Below are 22,626 nucleotides of genomic sequence, written 5' to 3' on the forward strand. Positions count from 1 at the left end.
GTAAGTGTGTTAGATTTTCAGAGGTAGAAGTAAGAAAGCATATATATGATTTGTGAATTGGAGAGTTTTTTCTATCTTAACTATATGAAAAAGTGATCTTCTGTTTACTGGATTAGGTACTGTTTCTTCTTCTCAGTTATTTCTGCTATTATCAAATGCTGCTTTTAAAAACTTTTCGGTTCACTCTTATTTTATAATATGCAAAATTGTTCTTGTAACACTTTTGTTTGCAGGTGCTTTTTACCTTACTTTCTTCTTTCCATTTATTATTATGTGTGTCCTGAAAGATTTCCTTTATTCTGATTTTTTTATGTGGTTTATTTTCCTGCATGGTTGTGTATCCTTATACATTATATGTACTGTTGTAATGTTATTAATGAAGTTTTGTGGTGAATATCCTGTCAGTGCTGATACCAAATATGATCCTCTGAGTATGAAATTTTGCATTCTTGAGTGAGTAGGTGAGCTTCAGGAGCACCTTGGATTTTTGAGATTTCTATGCATAATTTTATGTGTTTCTTTTTTTCTGGGAAAATAATCCCTAGCTTTTATCAAATTCTGAAAGTTGTCTGTAACTTCAAAAAAATTAAGATCCATAGTTGCTTCAAGGGATGGGGGATCTTTGTGGCAGACTCATGCCATTTGTTACTTTTATAGTTGTGACATCAATTGTGATGTCTTTTTAATCTTGTAAGGGGTCTATTGCTCTTGTTAAATTGATTTTCTGCTTTATGAACTTTGACATGCCATAGGCTTACATTAATATGACCTTATTTTCCGGGGCGCCTGGGTGGCTTAGTCGGTTGAGTGTCTGACTTTGGCTCCTGATCTTGCGGTTCGTGAGTTCGAACCCCGTGTTGGGCTCTGTGCTGACAGCTCAGAGCCTGGAGCCTGCTTCAGATTCTGTGTCCCCATCTCTCTCCGCCCCACCCCTGCTTGTGCTGTGTTTGTCTCTGTCTTTCAAAAATAAATAAACATAAAAAAATTTTAAATATGGCCTTATTTTCCTGAAAAGTTGATTTCAACTTCCTTGTCAATTTTTTGGCTTTGATCAAATATGTATGTAATAGCAACTTTATTTTTTTCAGAGATGCGAGATAAAATGAGAAAATGGAGAGAAGAAAACTCACGAAATAGTGAGCAAATTGTGGAAGTTGGAGAGGAATTAATTAATGAATATGCTTCTAAGCTTGGAGATGATAGTGAGTTCTTATTCATGCTTAGTTCATGTTCTATTTATGGCTTTTAGTTCTTTTAAAAACCATCTTTTCATTATGTTTTCCTGCTGTTCAATCTATGATTTGTCCCTTTTTAAGAAGAGTTTTCAGGAAGTCAATGATATATCATTTTCAGAAGGATTTCTAATTCCTGGTTGTAGTGGAGCTATCAAATAGGCCTTTTTGTTTTAATGCCCACAGAGCTATCGTCCTGATCTGGTCACAATGTGCCTCATAAAGAATGTTGTAGAAGAGCCCAGGTATTAAACAACGGGAGATCTTTTTACTTTATAAGATACTAAGATATTTTATATTACTGAAAGTATATGAGGATGCTTTCTTAATTCCAGATATAATATGGTATATCAATTTTTAGTTATAAGTGACTTTAAAATATTAGAAACAAGAAAAATCTCTAATTTGTGCTGGGAGATTTTGACATTAAATTCAGTTTTTTCCTCTCTCTCTATATTTATAGTTTGGATCATATATGAACAAGTAATGATTGCAGCCCTAGACTATGGTCGAGATGACTTGGCATTGGTAGGTATTTAAACTAATTTTATTTCATTTTAAATTTGCTTCATGAAGTATATATAAGTAGCTAAGACTTAGTATATGGCTTGTATTTGAATGCTTTTATAGCTAGTTTTCAGTGCTACTCTTTTTTTTTTTTTAAGTTATTTTTTTTTTGAGAGAGAGTGTAAGCGGAGGAGGGGGAGGGAGAGGATAGGATATGAAGCAGGTTCTCCGCTGACAGCAGAAGAGCCTGATGTGGGGCTTGAACTCACAAACTGTGAGATCACAACCTAAGCCAGAGTCAGGTGCTCAACTAACTGAGCCACCCAGGTATCCCTTCATTACTACTCTTAAGAGTAGGTAAGACTGACTAGGTACTTGGGGACAGCGAACGTTCTTAAATCTTCTTAACAGTACTGAAGAAGTTAAATTAGTTGGTGAAGATTATACACTTAAGAGTTAAATTATGCTATATTATAGATTTAAAAATAAGCAGCAGATGGTTTAAAACAAGTTTTTCTTTTGGGTTGTGGAATGACTTTCATAGCACAGACAGTCACAGACTTAGGATGATTTGACTTAGGATTTTTTTTTTTTTAACTTTTTTTTTTTTTAACATTTATTTATTTTTGAGAGAGAGAGAAACAGAGCATGAGCAGGGGAGGGTCAGAGAGAGAGGGAGACACAGAATCCGAAACAGGCTCCAGGGTCTGAGCTGTCACCCCAGAGCCCAATGCGGGACTCGAACTCACAGACCGCGAGATCATGACCTGAGCCGAAGTCGGATGCCCAACAGGCTTCCCTGACGTAGGATTTTTTGACTTTACGATGGTGTAGAAGCAATATACATTCAGTAGAAACTGCTTTGAAGTTTGAATTTTGATCTTTGCCCGGGCTAGTGGTAGGTGATATCATGATGCTGGGCAGTGGCAATGGGCTGCACCTTCCAGCAGGCATGTGATCACAAGGGTAAACAATCGATAAACTTATTGCCATTCTGTACCCTTACAGCCATTCTGTTTTTCACTTACAGTACAGTATTCAATAAATTACATGAGGTAGTTGATACTTCATTATAAAATAGGCTTTGTGTTAGATGATTTTGTCCATCTGTAGACTAATGTAAGTGTTCTGAGCATATTTAAGGCAAGCTAGTCTAAGCTATTCTGTTCAATAGGTTGGGTGTGTTAAAAATGCATTCTTGACATTCAGTATTTTCGACTTACCATGGGTTATGGGATGTAACCCCATTGTAAATCGAATATTAAATACTCTTTTGCAGTGCTGTAAATGTATCTCTTTCTTAAATTACTAGAAAATCCTAACATACATAGAACATGACTTAAAATACTAAGTATAGCTTTTAAAATAAAAGAATAACTCATGTGGTAGGCACTGTGCTATAAATGCTTTTTTAGCAGGCTTTATTTAATCTTCACTTTGATTTGTGCTTGACACTATTGTTATATTAATTTTATAAATCAAGAAGTAGAGGTTTCTGCTCTTTTATTCTATTGTTTTATAATCCTGAGTTCTTAAGTATCATCTCCTCATTTAAGCCAAAAAAAAAAAAAATACATGCAAACTGAAAGTTGAAATACCAGGAGAACATACTGATATCTGAATTAGCATTATTTTTTCCAAGGTAATTATGTGATATTGTCTCTACACCTAATTTTAGTGGAACTGTTAGTGGTAAATAAATATTCCATAAAATCTTTTGGATTACCTTCAGAACCTATGAGGTATAGTCTTTGTAATATTCACAGAGGTGGCAGCTTACATCTTAAGGGAGATATTAAGGTTTTATTTTAAGTAGCTAAATGCCATTTGACAAATTAGGAGATCAAATTATATAATATTGATAACCAAAGCAGGAGGTCAAATTAAATGCTAACTTTTTTTGTAACTTAGTATTTTTTTTAACGATTCAGAATTTCTACACAGCTTGATTGACCAAATAATACGAGTTTTGTGTGGTGTCATAGAAAGAAATGAACATCATCTTTATTTTTAACTAATTGTAATGTTTTTCTTAGTGTGACAGATTTTTAGCCACATACTTGGAAGCAATACTTGCAGATCATATTAAAACTTATTTTATTACTGATTAATAGTTTCTTCACTAATGAAATGTATTTTTTTGGTCACTTATGCTTTGGGGCACTAGAATAGACCATTTTTATAATCCTCGACATTTCTAGCATTCAGATGTTGGTGAGATCATAGTTGGTGCTCAGTAAGTATTTGATTATTTAAATTAATGGATGAATTATGTATATTTCCCAAAGGAGATTGGCTCCATAGACTTGGTGTCTGCATTTTATGACCCCAAATCAGGTTATGTGTACTGACAAGATGATTGATTAATACATGATTTCAACAGGGAAAAATTGAACAAAGTGTTAATATTATTTGCTAGGGACTTGAGAATACTATCAAAGAGCTTAATTTTTATAAAGAGAATACTTAGGCAATAGTTAGAAGCAAAAAACCTGGAAGCTGTTATAAGCATGTAAGTTGGGTCTGGCACATTATGGAAGCAATTTTTTTTTAAAGTTCTTTTATTATTTCTGAGACACAGAGAGAGAGAGAGAGAGAGAATGAACAAGAGGGCAAGGGGCAGAGAGATTGGCAGACACAGAATCTGAAGCAGGCTTCAGGCTCTGAACTGTCAGCACAGAGCGCCAAGCAGGGCTCGAACTCATGAATTGTGAGATCATGACCTGAGCTGAAGTTGGATGCTTAACCGACTGAGCCACCAGGCACCCCAGAAGCCATTTTTAAGGAGGAATAATATGGCAATATCTCAAGAGTTATTAGTGTACTCCATGACCTGCTCATTTTCCCAGTTAAGATTTTGAGAACTGATTGTTACTTGCACTGTAATTTCAGACTTCTTCTTTTACCCCATTATTTATTACCAATTAATTTCACTTCATGTCATTAGATTACACAGATGAAATGATTTAAGAAGATACACTGAAGACTGTAGGCCATTCCTTGTGGCCCATTTGGTACATGTAATGTAATTACTACTATTTAAGCCTTTTTTACCAATTATTTTTTCAGTTTTGTCTTCAGGAGTTGAGAAGACAGTTCCCTGGCAGTCATAGAGTCAAGAGACTAACTGGGATGAGATTTGAAGCCATGGAAAGGTAACTGAATCTTAAAAACAGTGTGATCCCATTTTAAAATGGTAAACATGGGTATAGATGTAGGGCCTACCTACTACATGGCAACATTGTTAATTGTGCAAGATTTTTTGCTACTGAGTTTCAGAATAGTGTCAGTGCTTCTCAGCATAAGTTTTGCCAATTACTCCCAATAAATAGGATTTGACATAGGAGCGTAATTCATTTACCATCTCTGGCCTAGAGAAATGGGATCATGTTCTGGAGTAAGGACAGTTTTATATCCTCTTTGTAGGATTTATTAGCTGTTTACCTGACACATTATTTAACTTATTTTTGTTTAAGCCTTTTAGCTTTACTCCTTTGCAAAACAGGAATATTACCAACTTGTCAGGGTTGTTTTGGGAATTAGTAATGACATATGTGTAGTATCCATACAGGCATTCAAGGTATAGAAGGTATTATTTTTTTAATTGAGATACAATTGACATTCTGTTGGTTTCAGTTGTATGATATCATGATTTGATATTCATATATATTGTGAAATGATTACCGCAATAAGTTTAGTTAACATCCATCAGCATACATTGTTACAACATTTTTTCTTATGAGAACTTTTAACATTTACTCTATTAGCAACAGCTTTCAAGTACACAACAGTATTGTTAACTATGGTAACCATGCTGTACATTATATTCCCAGGACTTTAACTGGACGTTTGTACCTTTTGACCACTGTTACCTAGTATGCCCACCCCCACAGCCCACCTCTGGCAACCACCAATCTGTTTTCTGATTCTATGAGTTTGTGTTCTTTTTGATTCTACCTGTAAGTGAGATTATACAGTATTTGTCTTTGTCTTTGTTTTTGACTATTACACTTAGCATATGCCCAGGTCATCCAACTTCATAAATGGCAGAATTTCTTCCTTTTTTATGGCTGAATAATATTCCATTATATCAGACTTCTTTATATCCACTTATCTGTCACTGGATACTTAGGTTGTTTCCATGTATTGGCTACTGCAAATAATGCTGTAGTGAACATGAGTGTGGAAATAAATATCTTTTCAAGATAGTGATTTTATTTCTTTTGGATAAATACCCAGAAGTGGAATTGCCAGATCAAATGGTAGTTATAGTTTAAATTTTTTAAGGAACCTTCATACTGTTTTTCATAGCGGCTCTGCTAATTTACATTCCCACCCATGGTGCATAAGGGTTCCCTTTGCATACTTGTCAACACTTATATCTTGTCTTCTTGACAATAGTCATTTTATTATGTGTGAGGTGATAGCTCATTGTGGTTTTGATTTTTGTTTCCCTGTTGATTAATGATGCTGAACACCGTTTCATATACCTGTTTGCCATTTGTATGTCTTCCTCGGCAAATGTCTTTTTCAATTCCTCTGCCTCTTCTTAGCCGCATTTTTATTTTTTGCGATTGTGAGTTTGTTTTGTTGTTTTGTTTTGTTTTTGTTTTGTTTTTATTTTAGAGAGAGCCAGCAGGGGAGATGGGCAGAGGGAGAAGAGACAGGGAGAGAGAGAATCTTAAACAGCTTCCTTGGCCAACGTGGAGCCCTATGTGGGGCTCAGTCTCACAACCGCAAGTTCTTGACCTGAGCCAAAGTAAGGAGTGGGACACCCAGGTGTCCCTGTATAAAGTCTTTATATGTATTAGATATTAACTCCTTATCAGATATTTGCAAACATCAGATGATTTGTAAATATTTTTTCCCATTCTGTAAGTTGTCTTTTCATTTTGTTGAATGTTTTTTTGTTGTTGTTTTACAGAAGCTTTTTAGTTTGATGTTGTCCCATTTCTTTATTTTTGTTTTTGTCGGCCTTTGCTCCTTCTAAAAAATTATCACCAAGACTCTTGTCAGAGAGCTTACTGCCTATGTTTTCTTCTAGGAGTTTTACGATTTCATATCTTATGTTGAGGTCTTTAATCAATTTTGAGTTGATTTTTGCATATGGTATAAAGATAGTAGTCCAGTTTTATGTCTTTTGCATATGACTGTCCAGTTTTCCCAGCACCATTTATTGAAGAGACTATCCTTCTCCCATTGTATATTCTTATCTCTCCTTGGTAAATTAATTGACCATTTATGTTTGGGTTTGTTACTGGATTCTCTGTTGCGTTCCATTAATCTGTGTGTCTCTTGTTATGCCAATACCATAATGCTTTGATTATTATGCCTTTTTTATATGGTTTGAAGTATGATGTCTTAAGCTTTGTTCTTATTGTGCAGGATGGCTTTGGATATTCAGGGTCTTTTGTGGTTCCATACAAATTTTGGGACTTTTCTAGTTCTGTGGGAAATGCCATTGGAATTTTTATAGGAATTGCACAGAATCTTTAGATTACTTTGAGTAGTATGGAAATTTTACCAATAATCTTCCAATCCATGGGCATGGATATCTTTTGATTTTCTTCAATTTCTTTCATCAGTGTGGTATAGTTTTCAACATACAGGGCTTTCACCTCTTTGGTTAAGTACATTCCTGGGTAGTGTATTCTTTTGATGACTTGTAAATGAGATTAATAGATTATTATTAGTATATTATTAGTGTATTAGCTTATTAATACATTATTATTAGTGTATTAAAATGCAACAGATTTTTATATCTTGATTTTCTATCCTGCAACCTTACTGAATTCATTTATTAGCTCTAACAGTTTTTGATGGGATCTTATGTTCCATTAAGCTATGTTTATCTGTATTGATCTATCTCTTAATTTTAGGGGCAGTGGTTTACTTGGTCAATTTTCTGATGGATCTAAAAAGAGTTGTTAGTTTGTTCACTTTGTTTAGCTTTTTTCTTGTGAGGATGGGAGTGATGACTTTCAGAATCATCAAGTGCCAAACCAGGAACTAGAAATCTTGAGCATCTTTTCATACAATTATTGGCCATTTGGAGAAATGTCTATTCATATTCTTTGCTTCTGGATGGGAGTTACTTATAAGAGTTCTTTAAATATAGTCTAGATGCTATATGTAGTCTAGATGCTAATATAGTCTAGATGTTCTTTAAATATAGTCTAGAAATGTCTATTCATATTCTTTGCTTCTAGATGGGAGTTACTTATAAGAGTTCTTTAAATATAGTCTAGATGCACGTCCCTTGTCAGATAATATGATTTGTAAAACTTCTCACATTATGTGAGTTGTCTTTTCACTTGCCTAATGGTATCCTTTGATTACAAAAGTTTTTTATTTTTTATGAAGTCCAGTTCTGTTTTTCCATTGTCACTTGTACTTACGGTGTCATGTAGAAACCATTGCCTAATCAGGGTCACAAAGGTTACACCTGTCCTTTCTTCTAAGAGTTTTATGTTGCTGTTAGTTTTTATATTTAGGTCTTTGATCTGTTTCAGTTAATATTTTTTATGGTGTGAGGTAGTTACCCAACTTTATTCTTTGGCGTGTGAATATCCAGTTGTCCCAGCATCTTTGTTGAAATAACTTTGCTTTCCCCATTTAATTGTCTGGCACCCTTGTTGAAAATTAATTGAATGTAAATGTGAGGGTTGATTCCTGGGCTTTCAGTTCTGTTCCATTGATCTATATGTTTATCACATACCACAGTGTATTGATTCCACACTCTTGATAGTGTAGCTTTGTGGTAAGTTCTGAAATTTGTAAGTATGAGGACTTTGACTTCCTTCTTTTTTTTCCCCAAAGAGGATTTTGTCTATTCTGAGTCCTTTGAATTTATTATATGTGAATTTTAGGGTTAGCTTATTGCCCCTTACTTTTTTAATTTGGTGTTTTAAGTAAGAGGTAACTTGTACCTAGTTACAGTAGCTTTTAATAAGCAAGATGTATTGATATAATTTTTCTTAACCCTTTTGTTCCTTGGCTTTTGGCTTACGTGTTTGTTTATATGTACATTTTAATCTCATTGGATATTCTCTGTAAGCAAGCAAAGGGCATAAAGAAAAATAAATAAAATAGTATTATTTTAGGTTAACAGAAAGTAATTTGAATCAGGGGACGGAATGGAAGAAATCTACAAAGGATTGTTCCTGAATTAGTGTTCTACTCTAATATCCCTTTTTGTTTTATTTCAACTATAGTATATCTAGTATTTTTAGACCATTCTTAAAATATGTAAATAGCCAAACACATCCCAGAATCCAACATGAATGATTTTTAAAATTATCTTGTAAAGGTTTGAGAGGTACTAGTTTCCAAAGGACACATTTTAATAGTTCCTATCCCTCCACCCCCTTTCTAACTGTATAAAAAATTGATATGGTAACAATAATTTATTCTTAAGTCAAGTTTTCTAAGATACCTAGTGAACTTTAATTTCTTTACACCTTGCTCTTTAATTGAAACTCATATAATCATTTTACCTAGTAAAGTTTTGCTGTTGTGTTTTTTAATTTTTTTTCTCCTGAAAGAGTGGCTATTATGTGTCTTTGTTACATGGGGCCATTAACCATTGATTCTCATATACGATTGTGTGAATTAGAGTGATCTGTGCCCTTTAAAAAAAAATACGTAGTTGCCTAGTCTCCATTTTACTGAGATCAGTTTGTTAGTGGTGTAATCCAGAATTTTCTTTAAAGGAAGCCCTGCAGGAGAATTGACAAGTAGGTTTGAGAACATTGCTGACTAAAGGTAAATTTTTGTAGACCTGCAGTGTATTAGGAGTCTCTAGAGAAACAGAATCTAGAGGGTATTTGTATACATATATGGGGTAGGAGGAGGGAGGTAGGATGCAAAGGGAGAGGGAGAGATATTTATTATGAAGCAATTATGGAGGCTGAGAAGTCCCAGAATCTGCTATCTGCAACTTGGAGAGCCAGGAAGTTGGTGCCGTAATTCTGAGTCCAAGTCCAAAGGCCTGAGAACCAAGGGAACTAATGGTGTAAATCCCAGACTGAGGGCAAGAAAAGATGAGATGAGATGTCCCAGCTCATGTAGTGAGACATGAAAAAGGGATGAATAACTCTTTGCTCTGCATTTGTTCTTCTCAAACTCTCAAGAGATTGGGTGATGTCCACCTACATTGGGAAAGGCAGTCTGTTTTACTGAGTATACAGATTCAAATGCAAATCTCATCTGGAAACACCCTCAGACATACCCAGGAATAATATTTAATCTGGGTATCTCATGGCCAGTTAATACATCACACTCAGTTAAAAAAATTAACCACCACATTCAGTTTTTACAGAACTGAATATTTTGGGGGCTCCTGGGTGGCTTAGTTGGTTAAGTGTCCAACTTTGGCTCAGGTCATGATCTTATGTTTCGTGAGTTCAAGCCCCACGTTGGGCTCTGTGGGGACAACTCAAAGCCTGGAGCCTGCTTTAGATTCTGTGTCTACTTCTCCACTCACGCTGTCTCTCTTTCTCTCTCTCTCTTAAAAGTAAATAAACATATGGGCACCTGGGTGGCTCAGTCAGTTAAGCGTCTGACTTCGCTTCAGGTCATAATCTCAGGGTTTGTGACTTTGAGCCTTGTGTCAGGCTCTGTGCCGACAGCTTGGACCCTGGAGCCTGCTTCGGATTCTGTGTCTCCCCCTCTCTGCCTCTCCCATGCTCATGCTCTGTCTCTCTCTGTCTCTCAATAATAAATAAATGTTAAAAAATTTTTAAAGTAAATACATAAACGTTAAAATTTTCTTTAATAAATTACTATATTTTTATTATAGTAAAACTTCAATGTAATATAAAACTAGGTATTAATAATGTCTTATGTGTATAGTTTTTATATAGCTGTAAAAGCAATGTAAGTTTTCTAATAAAATACTCCCCAAAACTAGAAGACTACTAAAATTCAGATTATCATTATATTAGTAAAAGGAATGGTTTCCTACCTTCCTGTGTCATTTTCTTTGTATTTCCCAGGGTTTACATAGTTGGAGAAGGATTCCCCGGGGATTCTTACGTACCGTGTCTTATGTACTGTGTCATAGAACCCTTGCTCTATAGCATTAATTTTATCTTTATATACTTCATTGTTTTGCTTTATTAATATTTAACGATTTTATTTTAGATTTCCCCATTTAATTGCAGGTTCTTTCGAGGCTAGCCATACTTACTATTTTAGCATGTATTTGAGGTCCAAACTAATTTTATTTGAACTGCTTTTAAGTCTAATTGACTTAATGTGCAGTGATGCTGTTTGGCCTTCATATGGTATGGACCCATTTACAAATTAAGTCTGCTTTTCTTTTTCTCAGTTGTCTGCTACAGTTGAAATATTCTTACCTACTAGCATGATCATAATCACAAAGAGGCTTGGGCACTAAAATTGTGGGGCAGTATTCAGTTAAAAGATGTGTCATCATAATGATCTAGAATATTTATATATTGAATATCATTAACAGAAAAATATAAAATTAAAAAACTCTCTTAGGAAACTTATGAATAGATTTTAAGAATGTAGCTGTTGTTTCTAGTTTTAGAAACACTGTTGTGAAAGTTTTTAAATACTGTTTTTGTTTTCTCTAAAGATCTGTATCTGGAATAAAGAAATTGATTTGGAATGGAGTTGGGGTTGTGGATATTGTTAGGAAGGAATTTCAGGATCACTTAGCTATTTTCTTGCATCCTGAGCAAGATTACCATTTGTAAGACTATATGATGTTCTTTATGTGATTTTTGATGTATTCCTCCCCTTGATTCCCTATGACATAATGTTCATTTTGGGTTGTTAGTTCTATGCTGTCATGTTTGATTATTTTTTTCATTTGATAAATTGTCAACTATTTTTCTTATAAGATTGTAACTCACTAAAGTGTATTGCAAGTGTATATTTAACAGGTGCTTAATGAATTGAACTGAACGAGCTCAACTAAGAAAAGCTATCATAAGTATTCATTAAAGGAGAATTAAATCGTAGATCATTTACTTGTGAATTTGTTTAAAATTAAACTTGCTCTTCTGCCTTACTGGCTGTAATTCTAGGTATATCTAAGACCACAAAGGTGTCTCTCTGTGCTGCTAGTTTTTACCTTTGTATTTAGGCCAAATTGAATCCATGTATTTTTGTTCATCTCTGTTTTTCTTTGTTCATGAATCAGTATATTTTTGAAGTCAGTTTTTTTTTATAAATGCTTTATACATGAAGCTTTTCTGTAAAAAAATTTCTAGCAAATTACTACTGTTACATGAAGATCAGAAGAGAGTTGGATTCCAATTGTCAATGCATTTAAAGTCCTGCCAGTTTAATGTTTTTCTGTATTTACTATTTGTCACTAAATATTAAGGTAATGATTCTTGGTGTTTCTTTTTTTTTTTAAATAGATACGATGATGCTATACAACTGTATGATCGAATTTTACAAGAAGATCCAACTAACACTGTAAGTTAGCTGACTGTCTAAATTTTATTTTAAAAGGTGAAATTTATTCATTTTTGAAATAATGTGAAAATACATATGAAGCCAGGTTTTAGCTTCTTATTTTAAATAATTTATGTTGAGGGTGCCTGGGTGGCTCTGTTGGTTAAGTGTCCAACTCCTGAAATCGGCTCAGGTCCTGATCTTGTGGTTGTGGGATTGCATAGGGCTCTGTGCTGAGCATGGAGCCTTCTTGGGATTCTCCCTCTCCCTCTCTCTCTGCCCCTCCACCATTCACTTGCTTTCTCTCTCTCTCCCTAAATAAATAAACCTGAAAAAAAATATATATGTTGGACCACAGTTTTAAAATAGATTTAAAACTCTTCTGTAAAATTTGACTCATAAGATACCTTATTAAAAAGAAACTAGTGGAGGGACTAGTGGTTCAGTCAGTTAAGTGTCTGACTTCGGCTCAGGTCATGATCTCATGGTTCCTGAAGTCGAGGACCATGTTGGGGTCTGCCCTGATAGCTAGGAACCTGCTTGGGATTCTCTCTCTCTCTCTACCCCTCCCTTGCTCTCTGTCTTTCTCTCTCTCTCTCAAAATAAATAAACTTAAAAAAAAAAAAGAAACTATTGGAAATTTAGAAAGAAAGAATTATACGTGCTTGCAAAAAAGCCCAGCAGAGTTCAGTGGTTTTGTAATATTTTTAAGTTTATGATATACTAACTTGTTTTGTTTTGGTAGTTATATTTTAGTTGTCTCAATGAAAAATGAAGTCATGACAGTAATTGGTATATAGAATTAATAAAGGTGTTTTGTTTTTTTTCGGCCTTATACCTAGATAAGAACATATATATGTAAGTATAACATACATGTATACATATATACACATAAAGAAGAAAAATATATTGTGTTTCCCATAAGGTAACATCTTTAATTATCCTGATTTGAACAAATATATTAGTGTATTGTGCAGAGCATTCGTTCCAGATATACTTATGTAATGTTACTTGTTTTTAAAATACTCTGGTGAAGATTTTTTTTAATTTTGAGAACATTTTAGTTTACTACTTTTGCATAATGGCTTTCCTCAGATTTATCTTTTACTCAATGAAAAGTTAGAGAGATTTTAGATAACATATCAGGCATTTTAATTTTTTATTATGTCCATGCATACATATGCCTGCTAAAAGAAAATATTTTTAGAAATTTTGAACAAAAACCAGTTTGATGGGGCATCTGGATAGCTCAGTCGTTTAAGCATCCAACTTTGGCTCAAGTCATGATCTTGTGGTTTTGTGAGTTTAAGCCCTACGTCGTGCTCTGTGCTGATGGCTCAGAGCCTGGAGCTGCTTCAGATTCTGTGTCTCCCTTTCTCTCCACCCCACCCCTGCTTGTGCTCTGTCTCTCTCTCTTTCAAAAATGAATAAACATAAAAAAATAAAAATAAAAAAAACAACCAAAAACCAGTTTGAGTTTGTTTTGTCCTTTTAGAGGAGGGGAAATTGTTATATTAGCATAATACAAATACATGAAGGTTTTCTCTTTTTGGCAAGCATTTCATTCAAAATACACATTTTTAAAAAGTCATTTGATGTATGATTGTGGATTATAAGATGCAGAAATACTGAATATTAAACATTAGTTACTTGATTTGTTTTAAGTAAATTATGCATGTTGGGGAATTATTTAATATTGAACTGTCCAATATTTAGTTAGCATTTATCTCAGGCATTCATTAGTCATAAACCCCCAATCTCTGCTATCTCTTCTGATACCCTGTAGTAATTCTTATGTTTGTTGCTTGAATGATAAGCTTTTTTCAACTTTATTGAGATTTAATTGACAACATTTCATAAGTTACACATGGTGGTAATATATATCTATGTAGTGAAATGGTTTAGATTTTTGCTGTTAATATTATCCCATCCCAGGGAAATTTTCTCTGGAAACTTCCTAGGGTTTTTTGGGAGGGGCTGGGGGAATGGAGTGTAGAGGTAGATATTTGAATGGCAAGGATGTATTATTTTATGAGGATTCTCAGCATATAGAAAGTTCAGGGAAAAGTTTTGACAGAGCTGCAAGCCTATCTGTTATTAAAAACAAAAACAGAGTTATTATTTATCTAGATATTTCCAATAAAAAGGGAGTTAAAATGGGAAAGTTTTGAATACTTTTTTTAATCTTAACTATCGTAATTACTTGCCACCTGTTTTAAGAAAATGGCACTGTTTTTCTTTCCTTACAGATTTTCTCATGTACTTATTTCAGTTATAAGACTTTACCACAGTTTCAAAGGTATTCATTTTTAATGCAGTCATATATTGAAAATACAAACTCACGTTTCTGAAAAGTTTCAAAACAATTTTTTTGATTAACAGTTAAAAATCGATAGCTTATAATTTAATTTCTTGGACTTATGGGTCAAACATTTTACTTATGTGTCATTTTAAGTGGGGGATATTTTTAATAAATTATTTCACTTTTTCAGGATTTAAGATAATATGTAATTATTTTTCTGTGTTTGTAGTACTTTCCATGTTCTATGGCTCTAAGACTGACTAAAAGAGATATCCAAATGGTTTTACTCATAGACTATGTATGAGGATGGTAGTAACTAAATCTCTTAGTTGCTAGGTAAACACTTTAGAACAAAGTAACTAAATTCAGATTTGCTTAAATGTATTATTTTTTCATTAAATATTATCTTTATCTAATGTCCCTTTGGTCCCTTCTGTCCTTCTGTAAATGTTTATTGAGTACCTGTCATGAACCACCAGAATGTTGGTGTTACTAAGAATAAAGACTGTTTCTGTTTATGTATCCATAGAAAGCACTGTGGTAGACACTGAGGGAGATAACAAAACCATGAAAGACCTAGAACTAATTAAGTCTAGTACGGGAAGACTTTATTTGTATTAAACAGTTAAGTGGCAGTGTAAAAGACTTCAGTTTCTTTTTTCAAAGCAGCTTTAATGTATGACCTTAAAGGTGGGAAAATCTGGTTTCATCCTCATCCATAGTTATAATTCAAGCTTTTACACTGTAGTTCTTCTTTGCATTGTCTAAAAGTGATCATAGGACTCTTTCATTGGTCTTGTGCCTCTGTTCCTAGATATCCAGTATAGAAATTAGCTTGTTCAGTCAAGCTTTAAGGAGCTCTCCTTCCCTCTCACATGCATTCATTAATCTTTCTTTTTTTTTTTTTTTAATGTTTATTTACTTTTGAGAGAGAGAGACAGACAGAGAGAGCATGAGCTGGGGAGGGGCAGAGAGAGAGGAAGACACAGAATCCGAAGCAGGCTCCAGCCTCTCAGCTGTCAGCACTGAGCCCAACATGGGGCTCAAACTCATGAACTGCAAGATCATGACCTGAGTTGAAGTCAGATGCTTAACCAACTGAGCCACCCAGGAGCCCTGCATTCATTTATCTTTCAAAAAATATTTGTTGAGTGCCTGCAGTATGCTTGGTGCTGGGAATAGAAGAACAAATTAGACACCCGCTTGACTTTGCACTTAGGATGCAGAGTGATATGAACAGATTGTGGACTTTGACAATAGACTATTAAATTCGTATTCTTTAGTGACTTGCTGGGTGATTTTTTGAGCCTTGCAGGCTTTGAAGGATGAGTGTGGTTGAAATGAAGCAAAGATGATGGGCTGGGGAAAGTCCTCATATCTTAAGAATGAAACCTTCACACTGTTAAAGTACAAAGTTTACCGAGGAAAGAAAGAAAAAAGTGATTAGAAAGGAAGTTTTCCATTTTCTTCTGGGAGGGTGCTAAAATTTATTTTTCTCCCATCTATTTTTTAAAATTTGTTAAATATTTTTTTTGAAGATGTAAAACCTACCCATGTTTAAAACTACAAACAATACAAAAGAATATATGGTGAAAACTAAGTCTTTCCTCTTAACCCCTGATCTCAAGTCCTCCTTCACTTAGGGAAACATTGTTAACATTTCTAATGTATTCTTCCAGAGACTTTTTCCTTGTGAACACACATGCATGTATGCATGAGTGTATCCCTTTTGATAGAGTGATTTGAAATGCAAATTATGGCATACTCTACTTCACAACACAGTGTAAAGATCATTCTATATATCAGCACATCCTTTACATCATCCTTTGATTAGCTACATAGCATTTTGTTGTATGATGTATAGTCCCTGTCTTGAAAAGCAGTTTTAAGTTAAATTAAAACAGTTTGATGAACCCTTGGGTTGATTCTGATATCTTTCTCCCAGGAACAGTGTTGCAGTGAATGCCATTTGTAGGATGGATTCCTACTCTGCAGTCTAAGTCTGGAGGTCTATACATTTTAAACTTTGATAGGGGTGCCTGGATGGCTCTGTTGGTTGAGCAAATGACTTGATTTCGGCTCAGGTCAGGATGCCATGGTCCTGGTATTGAGCCCCGTGTCAGGCTCTACACTGAGCATGGAAACTGCTCTCTCTCTCTCTCTCTCTTGCTCTCTCTCTCTCTCTCTCCCTCTCTCTCCCTCTCTCTCCCTCCCTCTCTCTCCCTCTCTCTCCCTCCCTCCCCCCTCCTGCTTATGTGTGCACGGGTGCTCTCTCTAAAGTAAAAAAAAAAAGTTGTTTGATAGATGTTGCCAAATTTCCTTCCACAAAGGCTTTTTAGCATCCTTATTCATTTCTCTGGTGTATGAGAGTGCTTCTCCTGTATTCTCCCACATGGTATACACTATCAGCTTTTTGGTTTTTAACCTTTGCCAGTCTAATTGGTAAAACTTGTTATAATTTGCATTATGAATGATGTTGGATCTTTTCATATACTTAAAAAGCCATTTGTACTTCTCTTTCTGAACTTCCTCCTTTAATACCTTTTTTAGATGAAATTTTATTTCTGTTCTTATTGAAGAGAGGGCATGGTACTGTGCTCTACCTAGTTAACCTCTTTCTTCTTCCGCACTCATTGACCTCTGAGAAAAACTAGGGTTCTGAGGAACAATATTTTGTACCTCTGAATTGGTTCTTTGTACAGAGTGACTGGAGATGCAGCAAGATGGCCTTATTTGTGAACAACCTGGTATGTTACATTCCAGAACTTAATTTTTATTCTTAGAAAATGCACAATGAAGTCAAATTTTGATTAGGGAAATACCACCAGATATTTTTAGAAATAACTTTGTTAATAATACGGGAGATAAGGACGCCTGGGTGGCTCAGTCAGTTTGGTGTCCAACTTCAGCTCAGGTAATGATTTCATGGTTTGTGAGTTTGAGCCCTGTATTGGACTCTGTGCTGACAGCTTGGAGCCTGGAGCCTGTTTCCGATTCTGTGTCTCCCTCTCTCTTTACTCCTCCCCTACTCATACTCTGTCTCTCTGTCTCTCAAAAATAAATAAACGTTAAAATAATAGAAAAATAATAATATGGGAGATAGTTTGAAGGAGATGCGATGAGATGAAATAATTTGTAATTTGCAGGCTGCTCGGTCTTAGGCCAGAGATTATAGGGATCTAAACCTAGGACAAGTAGAACTGGAAAGGATAGGGAATGGATGAAAGAATATTTTGCAATGAGAGTACAAAAAAATTAAAATTACTGGGGCACCTGGGTGGCTCAGTCGGTTAAGTGTCCGACTTCGGCTCAGGTCATGATCTCGCGGTTCGTGAGTCGAGCCCCGCGTCGGGCTCTGTGCTGACAGCTCAGAACCTGGAGCCTGTTTCAGATTCTATGTCTCCCTCTCTATCTCTGACTCTCCCCCGTTCATGCTCTGTCTCTCTCTGTCTCAAAAATAAATAAACGTTAAAAAAAAAATTAAAAAAAAATAAAATTACTTAGATGTGAATGGTTTTTAGAAAGGTAACTCTCAAATATACCTATCAAAGCCAAGTATTGGATTAGGCTCACTGTGAGCTTTTATCCCTTGGCTTACCTGAGCACCAGTTTTTTTGTTTGTTTGCTTTCAAAATAAAAGTAGGCTTTTCTTCCTTTGAAAGTTCCTTGAAGGAAATCATTATGTCCATTGCATGGACTAATGCCTAGCATATGGTAGGCCTTCAATGAATACTTGTCAAACTTATATGCCTTTCAGAAAAGAGGTATAGTAATTACTCCCTTTTTAATTTAATTTCATATTTCAGAAAGATCAGATTTTGCCTAGAATTGTAAACTGCATAGTGTGATTTATCAAATATTTGAAGTTTTGTTTTGGAATTAGATGTAATTGCCTCTGTGCCAAAGATGAAGATGCTTTCAGAATGCCACATTTCTTAGGGTAGTGGGCATAAGCCTTGGAAGAACCTAGAATTCTGCTTTCCTTCTGTAGGTCAGTGGTCTGTTTCTTCCTAGGTCCCAGCATCTGCAGTAAGGGAGTCTAGAGTGTATTTTGCTGGTAGATCTTAATCCTTTAATCTTTTCCTAGGTGGCATTTCTTCCCCACTGTAGCTTATTTTTTTAAGATATGACAAGTGTTTCTGGAAGAATTGCTGGCTAGCCTCTTTGTATGTAGTGTTACATAAAGCATGTAGCAAGTTTGATGAAGATTTGTTGGTGGTCATCAGTACTTTATATTTTATTATAGAAACATTTTATAATAGAAATTTCTAACTGCTGTTATTAAAATCACTTGTGAAGTGGAACAGTTTTCACTTTTTAAAAAAATGGTTATTTATTTATTTTGAGAGAGAGAGAGAGAGAGAGAGAGAGAACATGCGAGCCAGGAGAGGAGCAGAGAGAGAGGAGAGAGAGACTCCCAGATAGGCTCTGCACTGTCAATGCAGAGCCTGATGCCAGGCTCAATTTCACAAACTGTGAGATTATGACCTGAGCTGAAATCAAGAGTCGGACGCTTAACTGACCGAGCCACCCAGGCACCCCTGGAACAGTTTTCATTTTTTTTTTTAACATATATATTTTTCTATTTTTTTTCTTTTTTGAGAGAGAGCGTAAGCAGAGGAGGAGCAGAGAAAGAAGGGGACAGAGGATTTGAAGCAGGCTCTGTGCTGATAGGCTGACAGGAGCAAGCCCAATGAGGGGGCTTGAACTCACAAACCATGAGATTGTGACCTGAGCCAAAGGCTCAGCCGACTGAGTCACGCAAGTGCCCCGAACAGTTTTCATTTCTAAGACTCAAACTGACATTTGCAAAGCTTTTTCCAAACAAGACATTTAGAAAAATTCAGAACATTGGCATACTTTTAGGAAAGAAAGTATAAAAAAGAAATAAATGGAAATTGATAAATATTCAAGACTTGACTTAACTTTTAGTCCAATTAATGCTATTTTAAAACTGTGTTGACATACAATTGATGTAGAATAGACTGGACACATTTAACTAAGGTGTGCAATTTGGTAAGTTTTGACACTTGGATATACCTGTGAAGCCATCACACAATCAAGATTGTGAACAAAACTATCATCTTCAAAAGTTTTTACTCCTTTCCATTTTTGTATTCCTGTAATATAATCTTGAGCTTTCTTGTGGTATACAAGTTACTTGGAAGCAATTTGATCCTTTTGGGTCTTTGTTAGAGAGGTTCAGAGCAATGTATATAGGGCTAATGATACCTCATTACATCCTTCTGGGCACTCTGTCCATTGCCACAGGAATCATGGCATTTTCTAGTCTGGTTGGTGGGAATAGGCACTATTCCCATCCCTGTGTGAGCTCAAGACACTTCCCCTTAAGCCTTTCTGGTGATTCTTTCTTTCCTTGGCTTGGGTAGTGTTTTCACTCACATGCACTGGTCAGTACAAGGCTGAATACTCCAGGAAAACCCTTCAGATTCAAGGGGAATCTAGAGTTCTTATTCTGTTTCTTTTTTCTCTAGTACTATGTCTATAAACTCTAGCCTTTGATCTTCCTGATACTCAGCTCCTTTTCCTGAACTCACAGTCTACTGAACTCAACCTGTTTTCTCTTCCTGTACAGGATTCATTCCATGAAACTCCCTCAAGGTAGCAAGCCAGGACAATAAAAATAGGGGTCACCTCATTTGTTTCCAGCCGCTCAGGGATCACTGTGCCTCTTGTCCTATGCCTTAAAAGTGATTGTTTCATGTATATAGTCTAGTTCTTTGATTGGTTCAGGCAGGAGGGTAAATCTGATCCCTGTTACTCCCATCTTGGCCAGAAATGAAATCCCTGCTTAATGCTCACTTAAAATTATCATGATAAAAAAAGATGGGTTCTTATGCTAGCATGTGGTATTATTTTTCTTTTAGGAGAAATAACATGGAAAAGACTGTTGCATAGTATATAACTTAATAATATATCATTGCCTATATGACAGTTGTTGCCACATAGGTATTTCTTTAAGCTGTCATACATAGTTTAATTAGGAAGACTGTCCTTGCCTTAGTTGAAGTGTTACCACTTAAAAGTTTGTTTTAGACTTTATACTATTAGGAAATAAAATGCTATATCTTAGGTTTTACGTGATCAATCAATATATTGCTTATATAGTAGAGATTTTTGGGCACTTTTCCCAAATTGATTAATTAAAGCCTTATATTTAAAACTTTCCGTTACAGAGTTAATACTGAATTCTGTTTGTTTTACATTGTTATAAAATTATGACATTTCACCTACTACAAATACACATAATTCAAAATAATAGTAACAGTTATTTAACCTGTAATATTTCAGATTCTTTCAGGAAGTCTAGAAGGTTCTAGAATGGAAATCAGAAATTTCAGATTCTACTCTTAATTCTGTCTCTTCCGCTGCATTTAAGTTGTTTAAATCTGTTTTCCATCATTTATAAAAGGTGTGTTTTTTAAAAGGCATTTTAAACATGAATTATCTTTGAAACCTTACAGCAGTGCTTTACAAACTATATTTTGCAGCATGCTGCTGACCTAAAAATATCAGTGTAGATTCAACAGTAGAGAGATGGTTCTGCTCTTAAATCACCAAGAAAAAGAATTAAAGTTAGTTGGGTGTTTTTAGTATACCCTTCTTCATGAAACTTATATTGTACATAATGGTATCCATTACAATGTTCATACCATACTTCTTACCATGGAAGTATTCATTGTTATTCATGTTCATACTTAGACCTTTTGTCTGATATGTCACATTTGAATCTAATATTTTCAACAAATTTCATTACATCTTTGTAATATCTCAACTGGTGCAAATCCTATAAAGATTGGACAAGATATTAGTATCAAATGAAGCAACCTGTTCTGGGCTTTTAAAGATCTCATAGGTAGAATTGTATTATGCTTAACATAATGTTAAGCATAGAATAAAGGAGAAAGGAAGGAAGATACTATTTATTCAATACCATTATATACTGTGTACTGTGTTAGTTGCTTTACATTGGTACTTGGAGATTGGGGTATTATGCACATTTGGGAAGGTTAAGTATTTTGCCTTTGGTTAGAAAGCTGGTAAGTGCCAAGAGTTGGTATTTATTTCTTATCTTTTTTATTTTAAAACATGGACTCCATTCTACCATATTGCCTGTAGAGGAAGTAGTATCATGATAGATGAAAGGAATAAACAGTTAAAATATGCTTCAAATGATGTTGGATTGGTGGCATTAGATATGATATATCCAAAAGAAATTTGTTTCTTAGTTATGTGTTAAGTTATCCATCACCTGTTTTCAGAAGAACTTGGAAGAAGGCTCTCATTTGAAGTCTAATATTCTTCCTCAAGTATTTAAGATTGAGTTACATTTAGAGCTTTTCTCTTACTTTTCTTTCTGAATTCTTGAGGCCTTTTAAATGGTACATTTATTGTAGCACGTTCATTATTGTACATAGTGAAATTATTCCAAAAATATTTGAATACCTGCCATATGGCAGGTATTGTATTAAGCCTTCAGCATGAGCTTAATAATCAAGGATATACATTTTAACACATTTCATTTTTTCTTACCAACATGTTTTTTATCATTGTTATTACAAATATCACTCATGGTCTTATTTATTGGAAATCTCTTGATTTTCTCTGAGTTTTTTTTTACTTTCACTTCTTTCGAGCAAAACCTCCACCTTTTTCACCTATGAAAGGTAGCTCTACTAGTCTAAAGAGGTCCCATTCATTTTGCTTCCCTTGTCTGCATTTTTATAGAGTATGTATTGTGTAAAACAATCGCAATCATGTTCATAATTCATAAACTTGGCCATAGTTTTGGTTTGTTTTATTGTTTAGCTATCTGCATTGAATTAAATAGAGATGGAAGAGATATAAATTTAATATTTTATATAGTGCTCTCCAGTCCCTATTAACTCCCCCCTCAGATAGATAGTCTGGATTATACACAATGTTGCTGTCTGATTACACATACTGTTGGTGTCTTCTGTGCCTTTGTTTCTGTGTTCCTTCATCTGTGCTTTGTCCTCCACACAATTTCCTCTTTTGCTTTTTTAATGTCTACTTGCTCTTTCTGTTTCAGTACAGGTATCACATCTGGGGACCTCTTTGCTTCCTGCCCTTACACCTCCTCCACTCTGCCACAGCCTGTGTTAGGAT

General features: G+C 34.9%; 1 protein-coding gene across 2 annotated transcripts in view; it reads left to right on the forward strand.

The window, feature by feature from the left end:
• The window catches only part of EMC2 (ER membrane protein complex subunit 2), a 50,826-nt gene that overhangs the window by 5,564 nt on the left and 22,636 nt on the right, over positions 1–22,626 (forward strand). For both annotated transcript variants that reach the window (XM_043601605.1, XM_043601604.1), the window contains exons 2-5: positions 1,089–1,202; positions 1,696–1,760; positions 4,809–4,894; positions 12,137–12,194. In XM_043601605.1, the coding sequence (XP_043457540.1) occupies positions 1,089–1,202; positions 1,696–1,760; positions 4,809–4,894; positions 12,137–12,194 (323 nt within the window). The remainder of the gene's footprint in view (positions 1–1,088; positions 1,203–1,695; positions 1,761–4,808; positions 4,895–12,136; positions 12,195–22,626) is intronic.

Source organism: Prionailurus bengalensis, chromosome F2, assembly GCF_016509475.1.
Source record: "Prionailurus bengalensis isolate Pbe53 chromosome F2, Fcat_Pben_1.1_paternal_pri, whole genome shotgun sequence".
Classification (NCBI taxonomy): domain Eukaryota; kingdom Metazoa; phylum Chordata; class Mammalia; order Carnivora; family Felidae; genus Prionailurus; species Prionailurus bengalensis.